This window comes from Oncorhynchus clarkii, chromosome 4 (genome assembly GCF_045791955.1).
Source record: "Oncorhynchus clarkii lewisi isolate Uvic-CL-2024 chromosome 4, UVic_Ocla_1.0, whole genome shotgun sequence".
NCBI classification, from domain to species: Eukaryota; Metazoa; Chordata; class Actinopteri; order Salmoniformes; family Salmonidae; genus Oncorhynchus; species Oncorhynchus clarkii.
The window spans coordinates 40,755,557-40,770,373 of record NC_092150.1 but is presented as its reverse complement, the minus strand read 5'-3'; the positions used below and the strand labels follow the sequence as shown (position 1 = coordinate 40,770,373).

General features: G+C 41.2%; 1 protein-coding gene across 1 annotated transcript in view; it reads right to left on the bottom strand.

The window, feature by feature from the left end:
• LOC139406817 (protein O-linked mannose N-acetylglucosaminyltransferase 1 (beta 1,2-)) overlaps window positions 1–11,901 on the bottom strand; it is a 32,545-nt gene extending 20,644 nt beyond the window's left edge. The window contains exons 1-8 of the mRNA XM_071149872.1: window positions 11,711–11,901; window positions 8,442–8,703; window positions 8,225–8,327; window positions 7,919–8,034; window positions 7,579–7,644; window positions 6,823–6,936; window positions 6,487–6,604; window positions 5,082–5,180 (exon numbers count right to left, since the gene is read on the bottom strand). Of these exons, the coding sequence (XP_071005973.1) occupies window positions 5,082–5,180; window positions 6,487–6,604; window positions 6,823–6,936; window positions 7,579–7,644; window positions 7,919–8,034; window positions 8,225–8,327; window positions 8,442–8,561 (736 nt within the window). The 5' untranslated portion in view covers window positions 8,562–8,703; window positions 11,711–11,901. The remainder of the gene's footprint in view (window positions 1–5,081; window positions 5,181–6,486; window positions 6,605–6,822; window positions 6,937–7,578; window positions 7,645–7,918; window positions 8,035–8,224; window positions 8,328–8,441; window positions 8,704–11,710) is intronic.
• Window positions 11,902–14,817: the final 2,916 nt, after the last annotated feature.

The following is a 14,817-nucleotide window of genomic DNA, read 5'->3' as shown; positions in this document are numbered from 1 at the left end:
TCCAGACCTGAATCCAATCGAGAATCTGTGGAAAGAACTGAAAACTGCTGTTCACAAATGCTCTCCATCCAATCTCACTGAGCTCGAGCTGTTTTGCAAGGAGGAATGGGAAAAAAATGTCAGTCTCTCGATGTGCAAAACTGATAGAGACATACCCCAAGCGACTTACAGCTGTAATCGCAGCAAAAGGTGGCGCTACAAAGTATTCACTTAAGGGGGCTGAATAATTTTGCACGCCCAATTTTTCAGTTTTTGATTTGTTAAAAAAGTTTGAAATATCCAATAAATGTCGTTCCGCTTCATGATTGTGTCCCACTTGTTGTTGATTCTTCACAAAAAAATACAGTTTTATATCTTTATGTTTGAAGCCTGAAATGTGGCAAAAGGTCGCAAAGTTCAAGGGGGCCGAAAACTTTCGCAAGGCACTGTATTTTGTTAGGAAGGCTACATACATTAACCTGAGCTATATGCAACCCTTTCCTTGTCAAGTGGAGATCAATAGAGGATGTATCTGTTATAGTTGAAGTTGTCATGATACACAACTCACAAACTCAAATTTGAACATTAAATTAAAATAGCCAGGGAGCTACTCCAGAGTCCCGATACAATTGCCCGTTGATATAAAGTTTATCCATCACCATGGAGACTCGTTGATTCAGGCAACGCTTTTCCTTCATGGGATATCGTTTTTTTTCTCCTTTGATCTCGATGGGGAAGTGATCATTCATTCCAAAATCAGTGAGAGCCTCCTCTCTGGGCTTTGTCTCACAAGGAGCAGGGGGCACAATGAAGTGAGAATTGATTACGGTTGCTGATGATGGCCTCTGTATGCCTACGTAGATATTCCATTAAAAAAACGTTTTATTTTATTTTAAATCTGCCATTTCCAGCTACAATAGTCATTAACAATGTCTACACTGTATTTCTGATCAATTGAAAGTTTTTTTTAAGTGCTTTTCTTTCAAAAACAAGTACATTTCTAAGTGACCCCAAACTTTTGGAAAGAAGGGAAAAAAAAATGGGGGGGGGGTATAGATGCCTACAATTTTAAATCAAATAGATAAATTATCCTTGGTATGAGCATCTTAAAACAATTCCCCCCCCCCCCAGCTTAGACTAGAGGGTTGAAACAGTTGCATAGTTTAATTGCTGTGGTAGGAAAAAAACTGAGGATGGATCAGCAACATTGTAGTTACTCCACAATACTAACCTAATTGACAGAGAGAAAAAGAAGCCTGTACAGCACATATGTCAGAGTCAAGGCCCGCGGGCCACATCCGGCCCGCAAGAAGGTTTTTTACGGCCCCTGGGATGATCTTGATTTATTATTAGAACCGGCCCGCAGCAAGCCGGCAGCCCGCAGATCTTTTACACGCACCAATACTACATTTCCCACAATGCAAAGGTGACGCACCGAGCAGTAGGCTGCTTCATTTCAATATTTATTGGCACAGCAGTCGTCAGCATCACAGTAAAATTAACTTTCAGATACCCATCAAAAATGGCAAAACGGAAGGTGGATACTGAGAACCGGGGGTTTCAAACAAGGTGGGAGTCGGAGTATATGTTCACGAAGGTAGCTGGAAAACCTGTGTGTCTTCTGTGTGGAGAAAGTGTGGCGGTACTGAAAGAGTATAATCTGAGACGACATTATGAAACGAAACACGCGGACAAAAACAAGAATATGGACATGGAACAAAGGCTACAAAAGGCAGAGGAATTAAAACGAGGCCTCAAATCTCGACAGGCTCTGTTCAAAAAAGCCAAATCACAAGGCCAGGCTGCTGTCAAGGCCAGTTTTATTTTGGCAGAAGAGATCGCTAAATCAGCCCGGCCATTTACGGAGGGGGATTTCATCAAAAACTGCATGATTAAAGTTTGTGACGAAGTTTGCCCAGAAAAAAGGCAACTCTTTTTAAATGTGAGTCTGAGCAGAAACACCATTGCCGAGAGAGTAGACCAGTTGTCCATCAATCTAAAAGAGCAGCTTGTGAAAAAGGGAAAAGATTTTATTGCATATTCCTTGGCTGTGGATGAGAGCACCGACATTTCTGACATTGCCCAGTTGTCAATTTTCATCCGCGGAGTGGACTCCAACCTAAGCGTGACAGAGGAGTTTTTGGCTTTACGTCCTATGCATGGCACAACTACGGGGCATGATTTGTATGAAGAGGTGTCAAGATGTGTAAATGAGATGGAGCTGCCTTGGGAAAAACTCGTGGGTTTGACAACCGACGGAGCACCTGCGATGTGTGGACACAGGAGCGGACTGGTGGCGAAGATACGGGAAAAGATGCAAGAGGAAAACGCGACAGGTGAGCTGACAGCTTATCATTGTATCATACACCAGGAAGCGTTGTGCGGTAAAGCCTTGAAATTGGAGCATGTAATGAGCATCATCACGCGCACAGTTAACTTTATCAGAGCCAAAGGTTTGAATCACCGCCAGTTCAAGGCATTTCTGACGGAGTTAGAAACGGAGCATGGTGATTTGCCTTATCACACAGAGGTGCGATGGCTAAGCCAGGGAAAGGTGCTTCAAAGATGTTTCGAGCTTCGTGAGGAGATTTGTCTGTTCTTGGACAGCAAAGGGAAAGACACAACACAACTCCGAGACGAAATGTTTCTGTGTGAAATGGCTTTTCTGTGTGACATTACGAGTCATCTGAATGCAATAAACTTGCAGCTGCAGGGTCGGGATCGTGTCATCTCTGATATGTACAGTACAGTGAAGGCATTTAAAACCAAACTGACTCTGTGGGAGACGCAGATGCGGAAAGAAAATTTGAGCCACTTTCCCAGCTGCCAGACCATGAAAGAGAAGCTCTCTACCAGTGCGTTCCCGAGCACACAGTTGGCTGATAAAATAGGTATGCTTGCCGCTGACTTTCGACGCCGATTTGCTGACTTTGAAGCACAAAAAAGCAGGTTGGAACTGCTCGGTAACCCATTTGCTGTTGACGTGGAAAGCTCACCACCAAACCGCCAAATGGAGTTGATTGACCTCCAATGCAATGATGCACTGAGGGCAAAATATGCGGCAGTGGGTGCTGCGGAGTTCGCCCGTTTCCTCCCCGGCACAATGCCCCAGCTGCGCATCCAGGCTGCTCAAACGTTGTCTATGTTTGGCAGCACATACCTGTGTGAACAACTGTTTTCTTTGATGAACCTGAACAAAACATCACACAGAAGTCGACTTACTGCTGAACACCTCCACTCAATTCTGAGGATTTCTTCAGCTCAGAGCCTTACCCCGAACATTGATGAACTTGTGGAAAAGATGGGACACCACCAAGTATCACCCTCAACCTCAAACAAGTGAACATTACTGTGCAATCACATATTTAGAGTTTTTACTCAGTTCAAGTTTAAAAGTTAAAATTTAATATTTGTTTTCACTGCATGTTACTTCTCCTTAAACAAAGTGTTGTTTTTGATTAATAGATTTTTGCACTTTATTTTTTTGTATTTCAATCCAATTATATTTTAAAAATATTTCAGTTGAGTGGATGATAGAAAATTGCTATTATTGTTTTTTCTTTGAAGTAAATTTAGCCCACTTTTGCTAAAATAGAAAATATAGTCTACTGATGGTGCCTTGAATACCGGTTTCTTTCATTTAATGTTCATGTTATGGGGATATTTATATAAAGGAAATTTGTCTTTTGTGTCTGTTGAAAATTAAAGATTACTGACAGAGCCATAAGAAAATATTGCTTTATTTATCTGATCATATTGTAATATATTTGTTAGGTTTTCAGTAGGTTCAATTAGGTTCACTAGACTATATGCGTCATTTAAAAAATTTTCAATGAACATTCGAACAGTCCGGCCCTCGTCTTGTAGCTGATTTTTTTATTTGGCCCTCCGTCCATTTGACTTTGACACCCCTGCTGTACAGAATAAAAATATTCCAAAACATGCATCCTGTTTTCAACGCGGCACTAAAGTAATACCGCAAAATTTGTGGCAAAGCAATTCACTTTTTGTCCTGAATACAAAGTGTTATATTTGGGGAAAATCCAAAACATTACAGAGTAGCACTCTCCATATTTGCAAGCATGGTGATGGCTGCATCATACTATGGGTATGCTTGTAATCGTTAAGGACTGGGGAGTTTTTCAGGATAAAATAAACCTAATGGAGCTAAGCACAGGCAAAATCCTAGAGGAAAACCTGGTTCAGTCTGCTTTGCTGTATTTTAATCCCACTTTGTAACAATAAAATGAGGAAAAGGGTGTGAATACTACTCTACCTCAATTACCTCGTACCCCTGTACATCGACTCGGTACTGGTACCCCATGTATATAGCCAAGTTATCGTTACTCATTGTATATTTGTCGGGTTATTCTTTTTCTCAGCATTGTTGGGAAGGGCACACAACTAAGTATTTCACCGTTAGTCTACACCTGTTTACAAAGCGTGACAAATACAATTTGTTTTGAAAACCTACCTCAAGAATAGTTGTATTTTTCAGAGAGACAATTACACACATTTTAATGCCAAAGACAGACCACAATGGCTTTCCAAGAGCTGGTGAGACGTTCCTGAATGGTCCAGTCTCAGCACTGACTTAAATCTGCTTGAAGATTAGAGACAAGGTTTGAATATTGCTGTCCATCAAAGATTCCCAACCATATTTACTGAGTTTGAGCCATTTTTGACAAAAACAATTGATATACATTGCCTTAAGAGTTGTGCAAGGTTGGTAGACTCTTATTCAAAATTATTCCGTTTTTAAAAGAAGCTTCCACCAATTATGAACTATGGGGAGAGAAGACATATGCAATCAACACATCTTGATTATTCATATGGAAAATTTTATATTATTTTGCTTTCACTTTGAAAGTGTGGAGTAGGGTGTGAAGATCAGTAGAACCAAATTCGAATGTAATCCCTTTTAAGATAGATTTTTAAGGCAGCAAAATGTGAAGACTGCACAAGGGTTGTGTAGACTTTCACTAGCGACTGTATATTTAAGATAATTTCTCTTAATAGTTGCAGATAAAGGATGATTGGTCATTGCTGAGCGTGGAGCAAGGTGAGGAGGGAGATGAGATGATGGGAGGCTAGGCAGGTACCTTCAGAAGCAGTGAGCTGCACCTCAGTCTTCAGCAGAACAGGATCTCCCCAGGTGGACAGGGCTGGGGACTTGGAGTGTTTCTCACCATACAACTGACCTGAAAACAAACATCCCAAGCAGCTCATCGTCAACACACCCACACCACATGACACGCAAATGGACAAAAATGTCATAACGTTTCACAATGCAGCTGCGCTGCTGCCAGCAGCGGTTTGGGTCTCACAGTACATCCCTTTCAGATGGATCAGCATTGCACCTGTACAACCATTACTGTTGTAATGGTAGTACAGGTAGCCTAGAGGTTAGAACGTTGGGCCAGTAACCGAAAGGTTGCTGGATCAAAACCCCAAGCTGACAAGGTAAACATTGGTCGTTCTGCCCCTGAACAAGGCAGTTAACACACTGTTCCCTGGTAGGACGTCACTGTAAATAAGAATTTGTTCTTAACTGACTTGCCTAGTTAAAAGGTTCAATTATTATTATAATTTTTTTTTTTTTTTTTTAAATACCATTACTGTACCTCAATTCCACCTCACAAAGTTTGCATTTACTTCTCAAAGTATTGCCATACAGGAAATCACTGCGGTCGCTTGCCTTTCTCTGGCATTTTTCCAACTTAAAGACAATGACGTAGCGGTGGAGTCCATACTCCCGGTGTCGACTCCCATTTCTGAATATCAAGATTCGATTCCGCTAGGAATTAGTACGGCAACTAATCAAACGCTTGCATATTTTATAGCGAAGTAGCGAGGGACGGAGAGAGAGGGGAGGGGCACAGTACAGGCAGGTCGGCCACCAGGCAGAGTCAGGACCGTGCACTAGGCCCATCTTCAATACATTAAAAAAAAGCTGTATTTCGCAATGCAATATGCTGCAATTTCACGCAACTTCAGTAAAGCAGGGCTTATCATCAATGAATAGCTTAGGATATTCCACATGCAACAGACCAAAGACTGAACACACTCACATTATTATTTGAAGAGAAAGAGCAGGCCAGCCAGCACGTGGGAGAGGGAGGAGGGGGCAGGCAGAAATAATTACTCTATTCCTTGCAATGTCAAGGTATGCCTTGCAAATTCACCAAAAGTAGCCTTATGTTCGCTTCTTCCTCTCTGGTTTTATTTAAATTACAACTTTCCCCAGGCCTTTATAGCCGGTAATCAAGTTAGGCTATAACACGGAAAATAATATGTTTTGTGATAACTGCACTGATTTACATTTTGTGGGGGAAAAACAAGTCTTTGGTTAGGGATTTTTCTTAACGTAAAGATCCCAATTTCATTTAAACGTTTTAACATTTAAAACGTTCACACCCCTAGCAGTAACTGTAATTTGTGTGAAAATGGATCTCTCTGTGTGTGTGTGTGTGTGTTTCAAGAGTGAGTGAACATCTGTTCCTATACCTCCTTTCTTCACCACCAAGGTCCACATGTCTCTCCAGCTGAGGTTGAGGCCCGCCTGGCTCCCAAGCCCCTTCAGCAGGTTTTTAGCAGACTCTTTCAGGTGGAACGTCCCCTCATCCTAAAGGTAAACAATACAACACAAACAGACAGGCACAAAACACTGCATCGTCAGGCTAAATTATTAGCCTTAGTCTACATTAGCCCATTGAGCGCTTCAAGTGTATTGCATGCAAATACAATAGCTTTGATGCAAGTCACTACTGGTGCATCAAGAACTAGCTTATTACTATAGTATATACACACGCAAAACCGGAAGGGAGTTAGTGAGTGACTCACCTTGATGGTGAAAATGAGGACCCTGCCACGCGTCACCATGTTGAGGAAGAGGATCATGGCCTCGTCCTCATGGGGAGAGTAGGTGTCAAATATCCTCTTGGCCATCACATGGCCCTGCACACACACAACAAAGTGACATTTATGCTGCAGACCAACAAATAGACGTTGTCTAGAGAGGAGAGGTTGGTTTAGCAATAGGGCGATTCCACAGTAACAAACTGAGACACGATTTTTCACTTTAAAATGTTAAACTATAAAACAATGACTGCAAAGTTAAGCCATACAACTCTATGCACAAGCCCTACTTTTAACCATTTCCACTGAACATCTGACAAAAACACATTTACTTGGAGATCAGTGCAAATGAAAAGTTTGGTAACTGAATGACGGCACAAACAGCCAAAACCATTCCCGTAACAAACTTTGTTTCTTAACTGTTCCTCAAGTAAACGTGTTTCAGCAAAACGTGGGAATTGTTCAAAGTAGACCTTGTGCATACAGTTGTGTGGTTTGTTTCACTTTGCAGTGATTGGTTTTTGTTTGACATTTTAAAGTGAAAAACCTGAGTCTCAGTATCACTCTTACCATGGAATTGCCTACTATCAAGACTAGTAGTTTCATCTCACTATGTCGTCGACATGTTCATGAATGCTTGAAAAACAAAAGGCTAAGTTGAAACACTGCTCACAAGTCCAGAGGGAAAAAAACATCAGTTTCGGTGTGTCTCTAGGTGAAGAGTCAAAAACGCTTACTCACTGTAGCCTGGTTGAGGACTATCACGTGAATGCCTCGGCCCTGCTCCCGCATTTCATCCTCCAACACCTGGAGAGGGACACACAGACAACACAAGCACCTTTCAATATCAATAGTTACATCATAAATCACACTATGAAACCCAGTTTATAGGACACACATCAACAAAAAGCCAGATTCACACTAGAGCCAGATTGCACTGGCTCAGACCTTTCTTCATTCAAATTCATTGTCTTTTCCAGAAACTACGGAGGATACGTACCTTGGCCAGTGGAGTTCAGCTGGGTTTGGCTCAGTAGTGTGAAAAGGGTAGGCTTATAGTGAAATGCCTACAAGTACTCACAGTGGTGCCGTCCACTGCCACATAGACTTTGGAGCGGCTGGAGTACACCTCAATGTCCAGGACCTTCCTACCGCTTGCCGTCTTCCGCGGGGTCTCCATGTTGGGCAGGGCGTCGTCTTTAAACGAGCATGGGAAAGTTCAGCCATTTTGAATTGTGGAAAGTTGCTTCATAAGTTGACGTAACATTGCTCAGCAGTACGAATTCCATTGATCAACAACTTTGTTAGGCTATAGTAAGTGAGAAACAGCTTTTGACATCGAAAATGGAAAAGTGTGAAACAAATGGAAGAATTGACAAGAACTCACCATACTCCTGCACTGCCTCTTCCTCATTGGCTACTCTTCTTGTGTCTAAGATTAATTTGATATTTACAATGACTGTGACCAGCAGAAATAGAACCGCTCCAGCCTGCACAGAGGAAAAAGTCAAGTTGATTTCTCAAAAATACCTCAAAATGTAGGGTAACCAAAAGTGACAGTGAATGGTAGCTGAACTGGCAAAACAACATGTATCTGGGTTCACCTGGCAGCCTCGGCGGAGAGCTCGCTTGTTAGTTAATTTGTACTTCCAGGTGAGATAGAGGCTCCGTTGCTGGCGAGGGATGAACGGTTTTGCTCGAGGATTCGGTGTCCAGGTGTCCATACCTGACTGTGGCACTAGACTGCAAACCCTCGCCACCTCCTACTGCTGAGCACGTTACAACAATAACGCATATGCCTACACAGCATCCAGTCCAAGCTGATGACCAGTTTCAGTGACCAATTAGCTGCAATCACCTCGTCATCTTGAAAGCAGAGAGAGCAGAAGTTGAAGAATGCGGTAGCTAGCTAGTTTATGTGCACAGTTAGCGAACGGTAGCATAACAACAAATGTTTGATTGTGCAAAATAAATATCCCATTAATGTTAATAAACATAACATAGCTACTAATTTGTTATACTACTAGCCAACACACCAAGATAATTCAAATGAACTAATGAAGGATATAAAAAAAAAAGGAAATATTTATTATAATAGTTTTTTTGTTTTTTTAAACACCACCACAGGTTCATCACACCCATAAATACTGTATTTGGCTAGCTAGGAGGTCTTAACAATTTCTTTGCTAGCAAAACTAAAGAAGATGTCACTTTCCTATGGTAATGAGGAAACCTTTCAAATAAAAGCCTGTATTTCAAAATATTGCAAGATGGCCAACTCATTGAAAATATATTACATTTTAATCAGTGTTGAAGAATGCAAGAAGGAATTTATGATTCAAATAACCAACATCATCGAGCATTGATTATTTGAATCAGCTGTATAGTGCTAGGGCAAAAACCAAAACATGCACCAGGGGATGGAGAGACAGATCTCAAATAATGAGGTGAGAAGTGGTTTCATTTGCATAAAATAATTAGTGTCACAAAAACTTAGCATTCATCTCTAAATATAATGTGCGTCCTTTTCTTTCAGTTTGTGCTGGTGGTTCCCACCTTGGTGCCTTAGTGGATGGCATTGTGCCGATGCCAAATCGCAAGGGTCGCACAGGTCATGCTGGCCTGGCTTTTGGCTTCCACTCCTGGAGCTAGAGCTTCAATGCTGTACCCCACAAAGCCTTATCCCGGACATTGTCTATTAGCTCCTGGCAACAACCTTATAACGCAGGAAAGGCATTTAGAGAACTTCTCTGTGCTGCTCTGTTGAAGTGGACTCGGGTAAATCCTTAATTACCATTACTAGTTGCGTCAAAACATGACAAACAATTTCCAAGACAATGGCTTCCACTAGATGTCAACATTCTTTAGAAATTGTTCAATGTTATTATTTTTGAAAAATGAAAAAGTTGTCGTATTCTTTCTAAGTTCTTTCTCAGGTGGACTCTAGTCTTTTGGTGAGCGTGAATGAGAGCGCGCGCCGTGTTGTTTTTCTCCGGCATTGGAAACAGTTTATTCCGTCTTAAATTGTATCGATTATTTACATTTTAGGGTACCTGCGGTTGGATTAGAAACGTTGTTTGAAATGTTTGGACCAAGTTTACAGGTATATTATTAGATCCTTTGTAGGCATGTTGGGCGAGTTGGAACCGGTGTATTTCAGAATCAAACGCGCCAAATAAACAGACATTTTTGGAATATAAAGAAGAACTTTATCAAACAAAACGACCATTCATTGTGTAACAGACCTTTGGGATTGCAAAAAGATGAAGATCTTCAAAGGTAAGCGATTTATTTTATCGCCATTTCTGACTGTTTGGTTGGAAAATGTTTTTCATGCTTTTGTATGCGGGGTGCTGTCCTCAGCATGGTATGCTTTCACCGTAAAGCCTTTTTTAAATCTGACAAAGTGGCTGGATTAACAAGAAATTAATCTTTAAGCCAATGTATAACACTTGCATTTTTTTATGAATGTTTATTATGACTATTTCTGTATTTTGAATTTGGCGCTCTGCAATTTCACAGGATGTTGTCGAGTTGGGTCGCTAGCGGAACGCCTGCGCCAGAAAGGTTAATAATGGTGGTGGGGACAAGGTCGGACAGATCTCCAGGGACCCCAGCCTAAAACCTCACCTGATGGCCAACCAGCGACAACTAAAACACATCCATCTCCACTTTTACATTGGCACAAATAATTTGTAACAAAAAAATATATATCTTTAACCCAATATGTAATGCATATACAGTGACTTGCATTGTGGCCAATGTAATGGGTGGCATACAAGGTCAGCAACACTACGTATTATTCAGTGCCCCATGAAATAACACTATATATAGTTTCTACAGATCCTAGAGTACTCCCAACCCCACTTTTAGACAGGACTTATTTTTATGTAAGCCAATATGTAATTTATAGGCCTACAGTTATTTCATTGGACCACTGGAATGGGTGAATTTGAAAGAGCTGCTGGGTATGTAAATCTCAGTCCCCCAAGAAATAACACCATATCTACAGACCCTACCGAGTAATCCCAACCCTACTTTTACATCGGCAGAGTCGTTTTGTTCTCTATAAGCCGATATGTAGTTCATATGCAGCGTATTGCATTGCAGTGAATGGAGTGAGGGGGAACAAGGAGTCACCAGCACACTCTATTAAACCCTTTGCCCAACACAATAGACCAATTAAAGTTTTGTAGACTGGAGTAGTTCCAATTACATATATATTTGTATTTTATTAAAAGTGTATTTATTTACATGACTTTTATTTAACTAGGCAACATGTAGCCTTACAAAATAACTTTCAACATACTAGTACTGGTGTACACTTTCTACAGAAATCTGGTATAAATAATACAATATAAAAAATAAAAGTTGCCCATATGTTCCAATAATTTAGCTTTAAAACGATCCTTTTGATAACATGGATGGTCCGTCCTTGCATCCATAGCTCGGTCAATTAAGTTGAGAGTGGAACACTTCTCCATACCCATCCCTTCCCTGTTTCAGTAAAAAACTGTAGGGACTAGGCTTTGTTATTGTTTCAACTTCTGATTGCCTCTTTTGTTGCAACGCTGTGAAAACAGTTGTATTGCACTAGAGTGGAAAAAAACGATATTGCCAAAGTTTAGCATGTCTTTGTATGGGGACTCTTATTTTGAATAAATATCCGCGATCATCCTGCCAGAACAATATCCTGCTGCCAGGAGAACGGTAATGAGGTTTTAACAAACCAATGCAGCTAACGTTAGCTGGCTAGCTAACGGTAACAAGAGCAGTCGTTGCAGACTGTTTGTCTGATATGTGTCTATTTGCATAACAACTCAAGTTAAATTGTAGTAGCTATCTAGCTAGCAAGTAATAACTCAACACTTACGCCGGCCGTAGCTTGCAGGACAATCGCTGGAGTTGCTTTTCTGTAAATGGAAGCTGGCTATCGGCTGCCAACTGCTAGACTGACGACTCTCACACTAAATTCTTCCGCTGCTCTATCGGCCGCTAGTCTCGCAAAGCACCCTGATCCTGCGAGCTTTAGTGACGTGAGGTTCATTAAATATTCTTTCTTCTTCGTCCTCAAATGTGTATTGGCGTATCGCAATCGTGGGATGCTTACACCGCTTCCTACTGTACTGGAGTGTGAGTGTAACAGTACTCTTCTTGCGTTGTGGACAATCAATCATCCACACCCATCCAGTGAACAAGCACTAAACCAGGAGTGCAGAGTTAGATGGTGAGCCGTGCAATTTTGTGCTGTTTCTATCAGGTACATTGTTAAAATAGTAGATTGTATATTGTAATTGCTGTATTATTTTTGGTAACATTGTTGCCCAATGAACAAGCACCAAACCAGCGTGCGTGAGGGCAGAGTTTTTTTTTTAACAACAAATCAATACTGGAAGTACATGTGGGAACACAAGTGTATATAAATAATATACAAAGGACAATTAGGCTAGGGTACAATATCACATTACACAAGGACCTTAGCAATGTCTACACTGTATTTCTGATACATTTTATGTTATTTTAATGGACAAAAACATTTTATTTTCTTTCAAAAACAAGGACATTTCTAAGTGACCCCAATCTTTTGAACGGTAGTGTATCTCTCACTCCTCTTGTTCCATCTCGGCTAGGATGCAGGGATTGAGCGCGGGGCGATTCCGGTGTGACTTATCTGGCCCAAATGTATTACTTGGGTCTCGGGCCGATTGGGGCTACTCTCTGGCAGATGATTACACGGGCTGCTTTATATAACATTTCATTATTTATTTCTTTTTACACATTTTCTCATTGTTTCTGTGATCAAAAAAATTTAATTAACATTTCAATTAAATTCTTTAAGAGTCCTGTTTAAGTAGTACTTTAGTATTTTGATACTTTGTGCAAGGCAATTGATAAGCATTAAAAACTTTGTGGATGGAGCCTCTTGAGTGGCGCAGAGGTCTAAGACACTGCACCACACCGCAGTACTACAGATGCTAGTTCGATACCCGTGCCGGTAATGACCGGGAGACCCATAAGGCGACGCACAATTGGCCCAGCGTCGTCCGTTAGGGGAGGGTTTGGCCCGGCAGGGAAGTCTTTGTCCCATCGCGCTGTAGTGACTCCTGTGGCGGGCCGGGCGCATGCACGCTGACATGGTCATCAGGTGTATGGGTATAATTTGTATGCATAAAATGTATAATAGTAATATTTAATGTGTTTTTTCAAGTTATTTGTAACTTATTTTGTACATAATATTTCTGTCATTTCTGACTCTTATGACTGTAAAGAGCTTCTGGATATCAAACAGCGATTACTCATCTTGAACTGCACCCCCCAAAAAAAAAATGTATTTAACGAGTCGGACGCGGATGATTTACTCCAGATACCCGACCAGGCCCAAATTCCTGTGAAGAGAAGACGCAGATACAGGGGATGCAGGTCTAGATGCCTTGTGAGAATTAACCTGCAAGTTGTTAACCCGCCTCTACCATCCGTCCAATTGACCAACGTGCAATCATTGGAGAATAAACTGGATCCAGTCAAGACTATCCTACCAAAGGAGTTAGTGTGCACTGTGCCCGGCCCGCCACAGGAGTCGCTAGTGAGACAAGGATATCCCTACCGGCCAAACCCTCCCTAACCCAGACGACGCTAAGCCAATTGTGCGTCGCCCCATGGACCTCCCGGTCGCGGCCAGCTGCGACAAAGCAGCTCAAACCCAGAGTCTCTGGTGGCACTAGACCACTGCACCACCCGGGAGGCCCTGTGTTTGATTTTTGTAAATAATCGGTTCAAGGACTTACATCTGGTGTAATAGAAGTAATTATTGGTACCATGAAGTCGGTCGGCCTTGAACTTTGTGGCTTCAATGAGAGGGGGTAGTTGTTCTCCCCTGCATTAAAACGCTGCACTGCATTTTATGTAAGCTCGCAGGATCAGGTGGCTTTGTGAGGCTAGTCATTCACGTGGCGTAGCGTTTGGCCGGAGCAAGGAGTCTGGCTAGCCAGGCAAGCTAAGTGCTTTGGTAGCATCAGTGAATGTATATATGAAAGGTAGCATACATCTTTCCTGCCTCTACTCAGGATTCCACAAACAGCTCTTCAAACTGGTCAGAATGTGGTACTACACAGAAAAAATGCAAGCTATGTTAAACAATGTTATGGTCAGCAGGGAGCGCCAAAGAATAAGAAATAGATTAGTTACACAATAAGGTCTTATAAAATAGAAGTTGCTTTGCACTCCTGTTTTATGTTCACTGGGTTGTAATTGAATTGAAGAATAATTTACCTCTACTATTGATAGAGAGCATCATTTACTTCAGGAAGCTGAGGATCTAAAACAGATCTCATCTACTTTATATGGTAGTATGACTTCTTTCACGTCATTGAAGATGAAAGGAGTAGGCCAAGAGAAGATCTATTGACATCTAATTCCTTTTTCATGTGGAGTCAGTTTTGGTCTGGTCACGAGATGTGTTCTATTTTCAAGTTTCCCTTTCATAGAAGTCATAAAGATAAAGTATTGCATCCTGAAACAAGCCATGTCGTGTTGTGGTGTCTCTTGTCGTGATGTGTAGGAGGCCTTTTGGTAGGCCGTCATTGTAAATAAGAATTTGTTCTTAACTGACTTGCCTAGTTAAATAAAGGTTTAAAAAAAAACAAAAAAACAACAGACCGGATCATGAAACAATCAACCTTTCATCAACATGTTGCAAAATATCCACCTGTACAGTATCTGACAACACCCTAATTGACGCCCAAACAGTACACGTAAGAATGATTACATTTTATATTTTGTCCAGCCACATACTTGATTTCAGAGTTCAAAGGTGAATGTTAAAAGAGGGCAATTACTGTATGTCATATGGGCCAGTGAGTTTACTCTTTTTAAAAAAGACAGCAGTTTATATTTCAGAAAAGGCTACATTGATCATTCAAAAGTGACACGGGGATGTCATTGCTCCAAACAGGATTTTTATTTGAATGAATAACTGAAGAG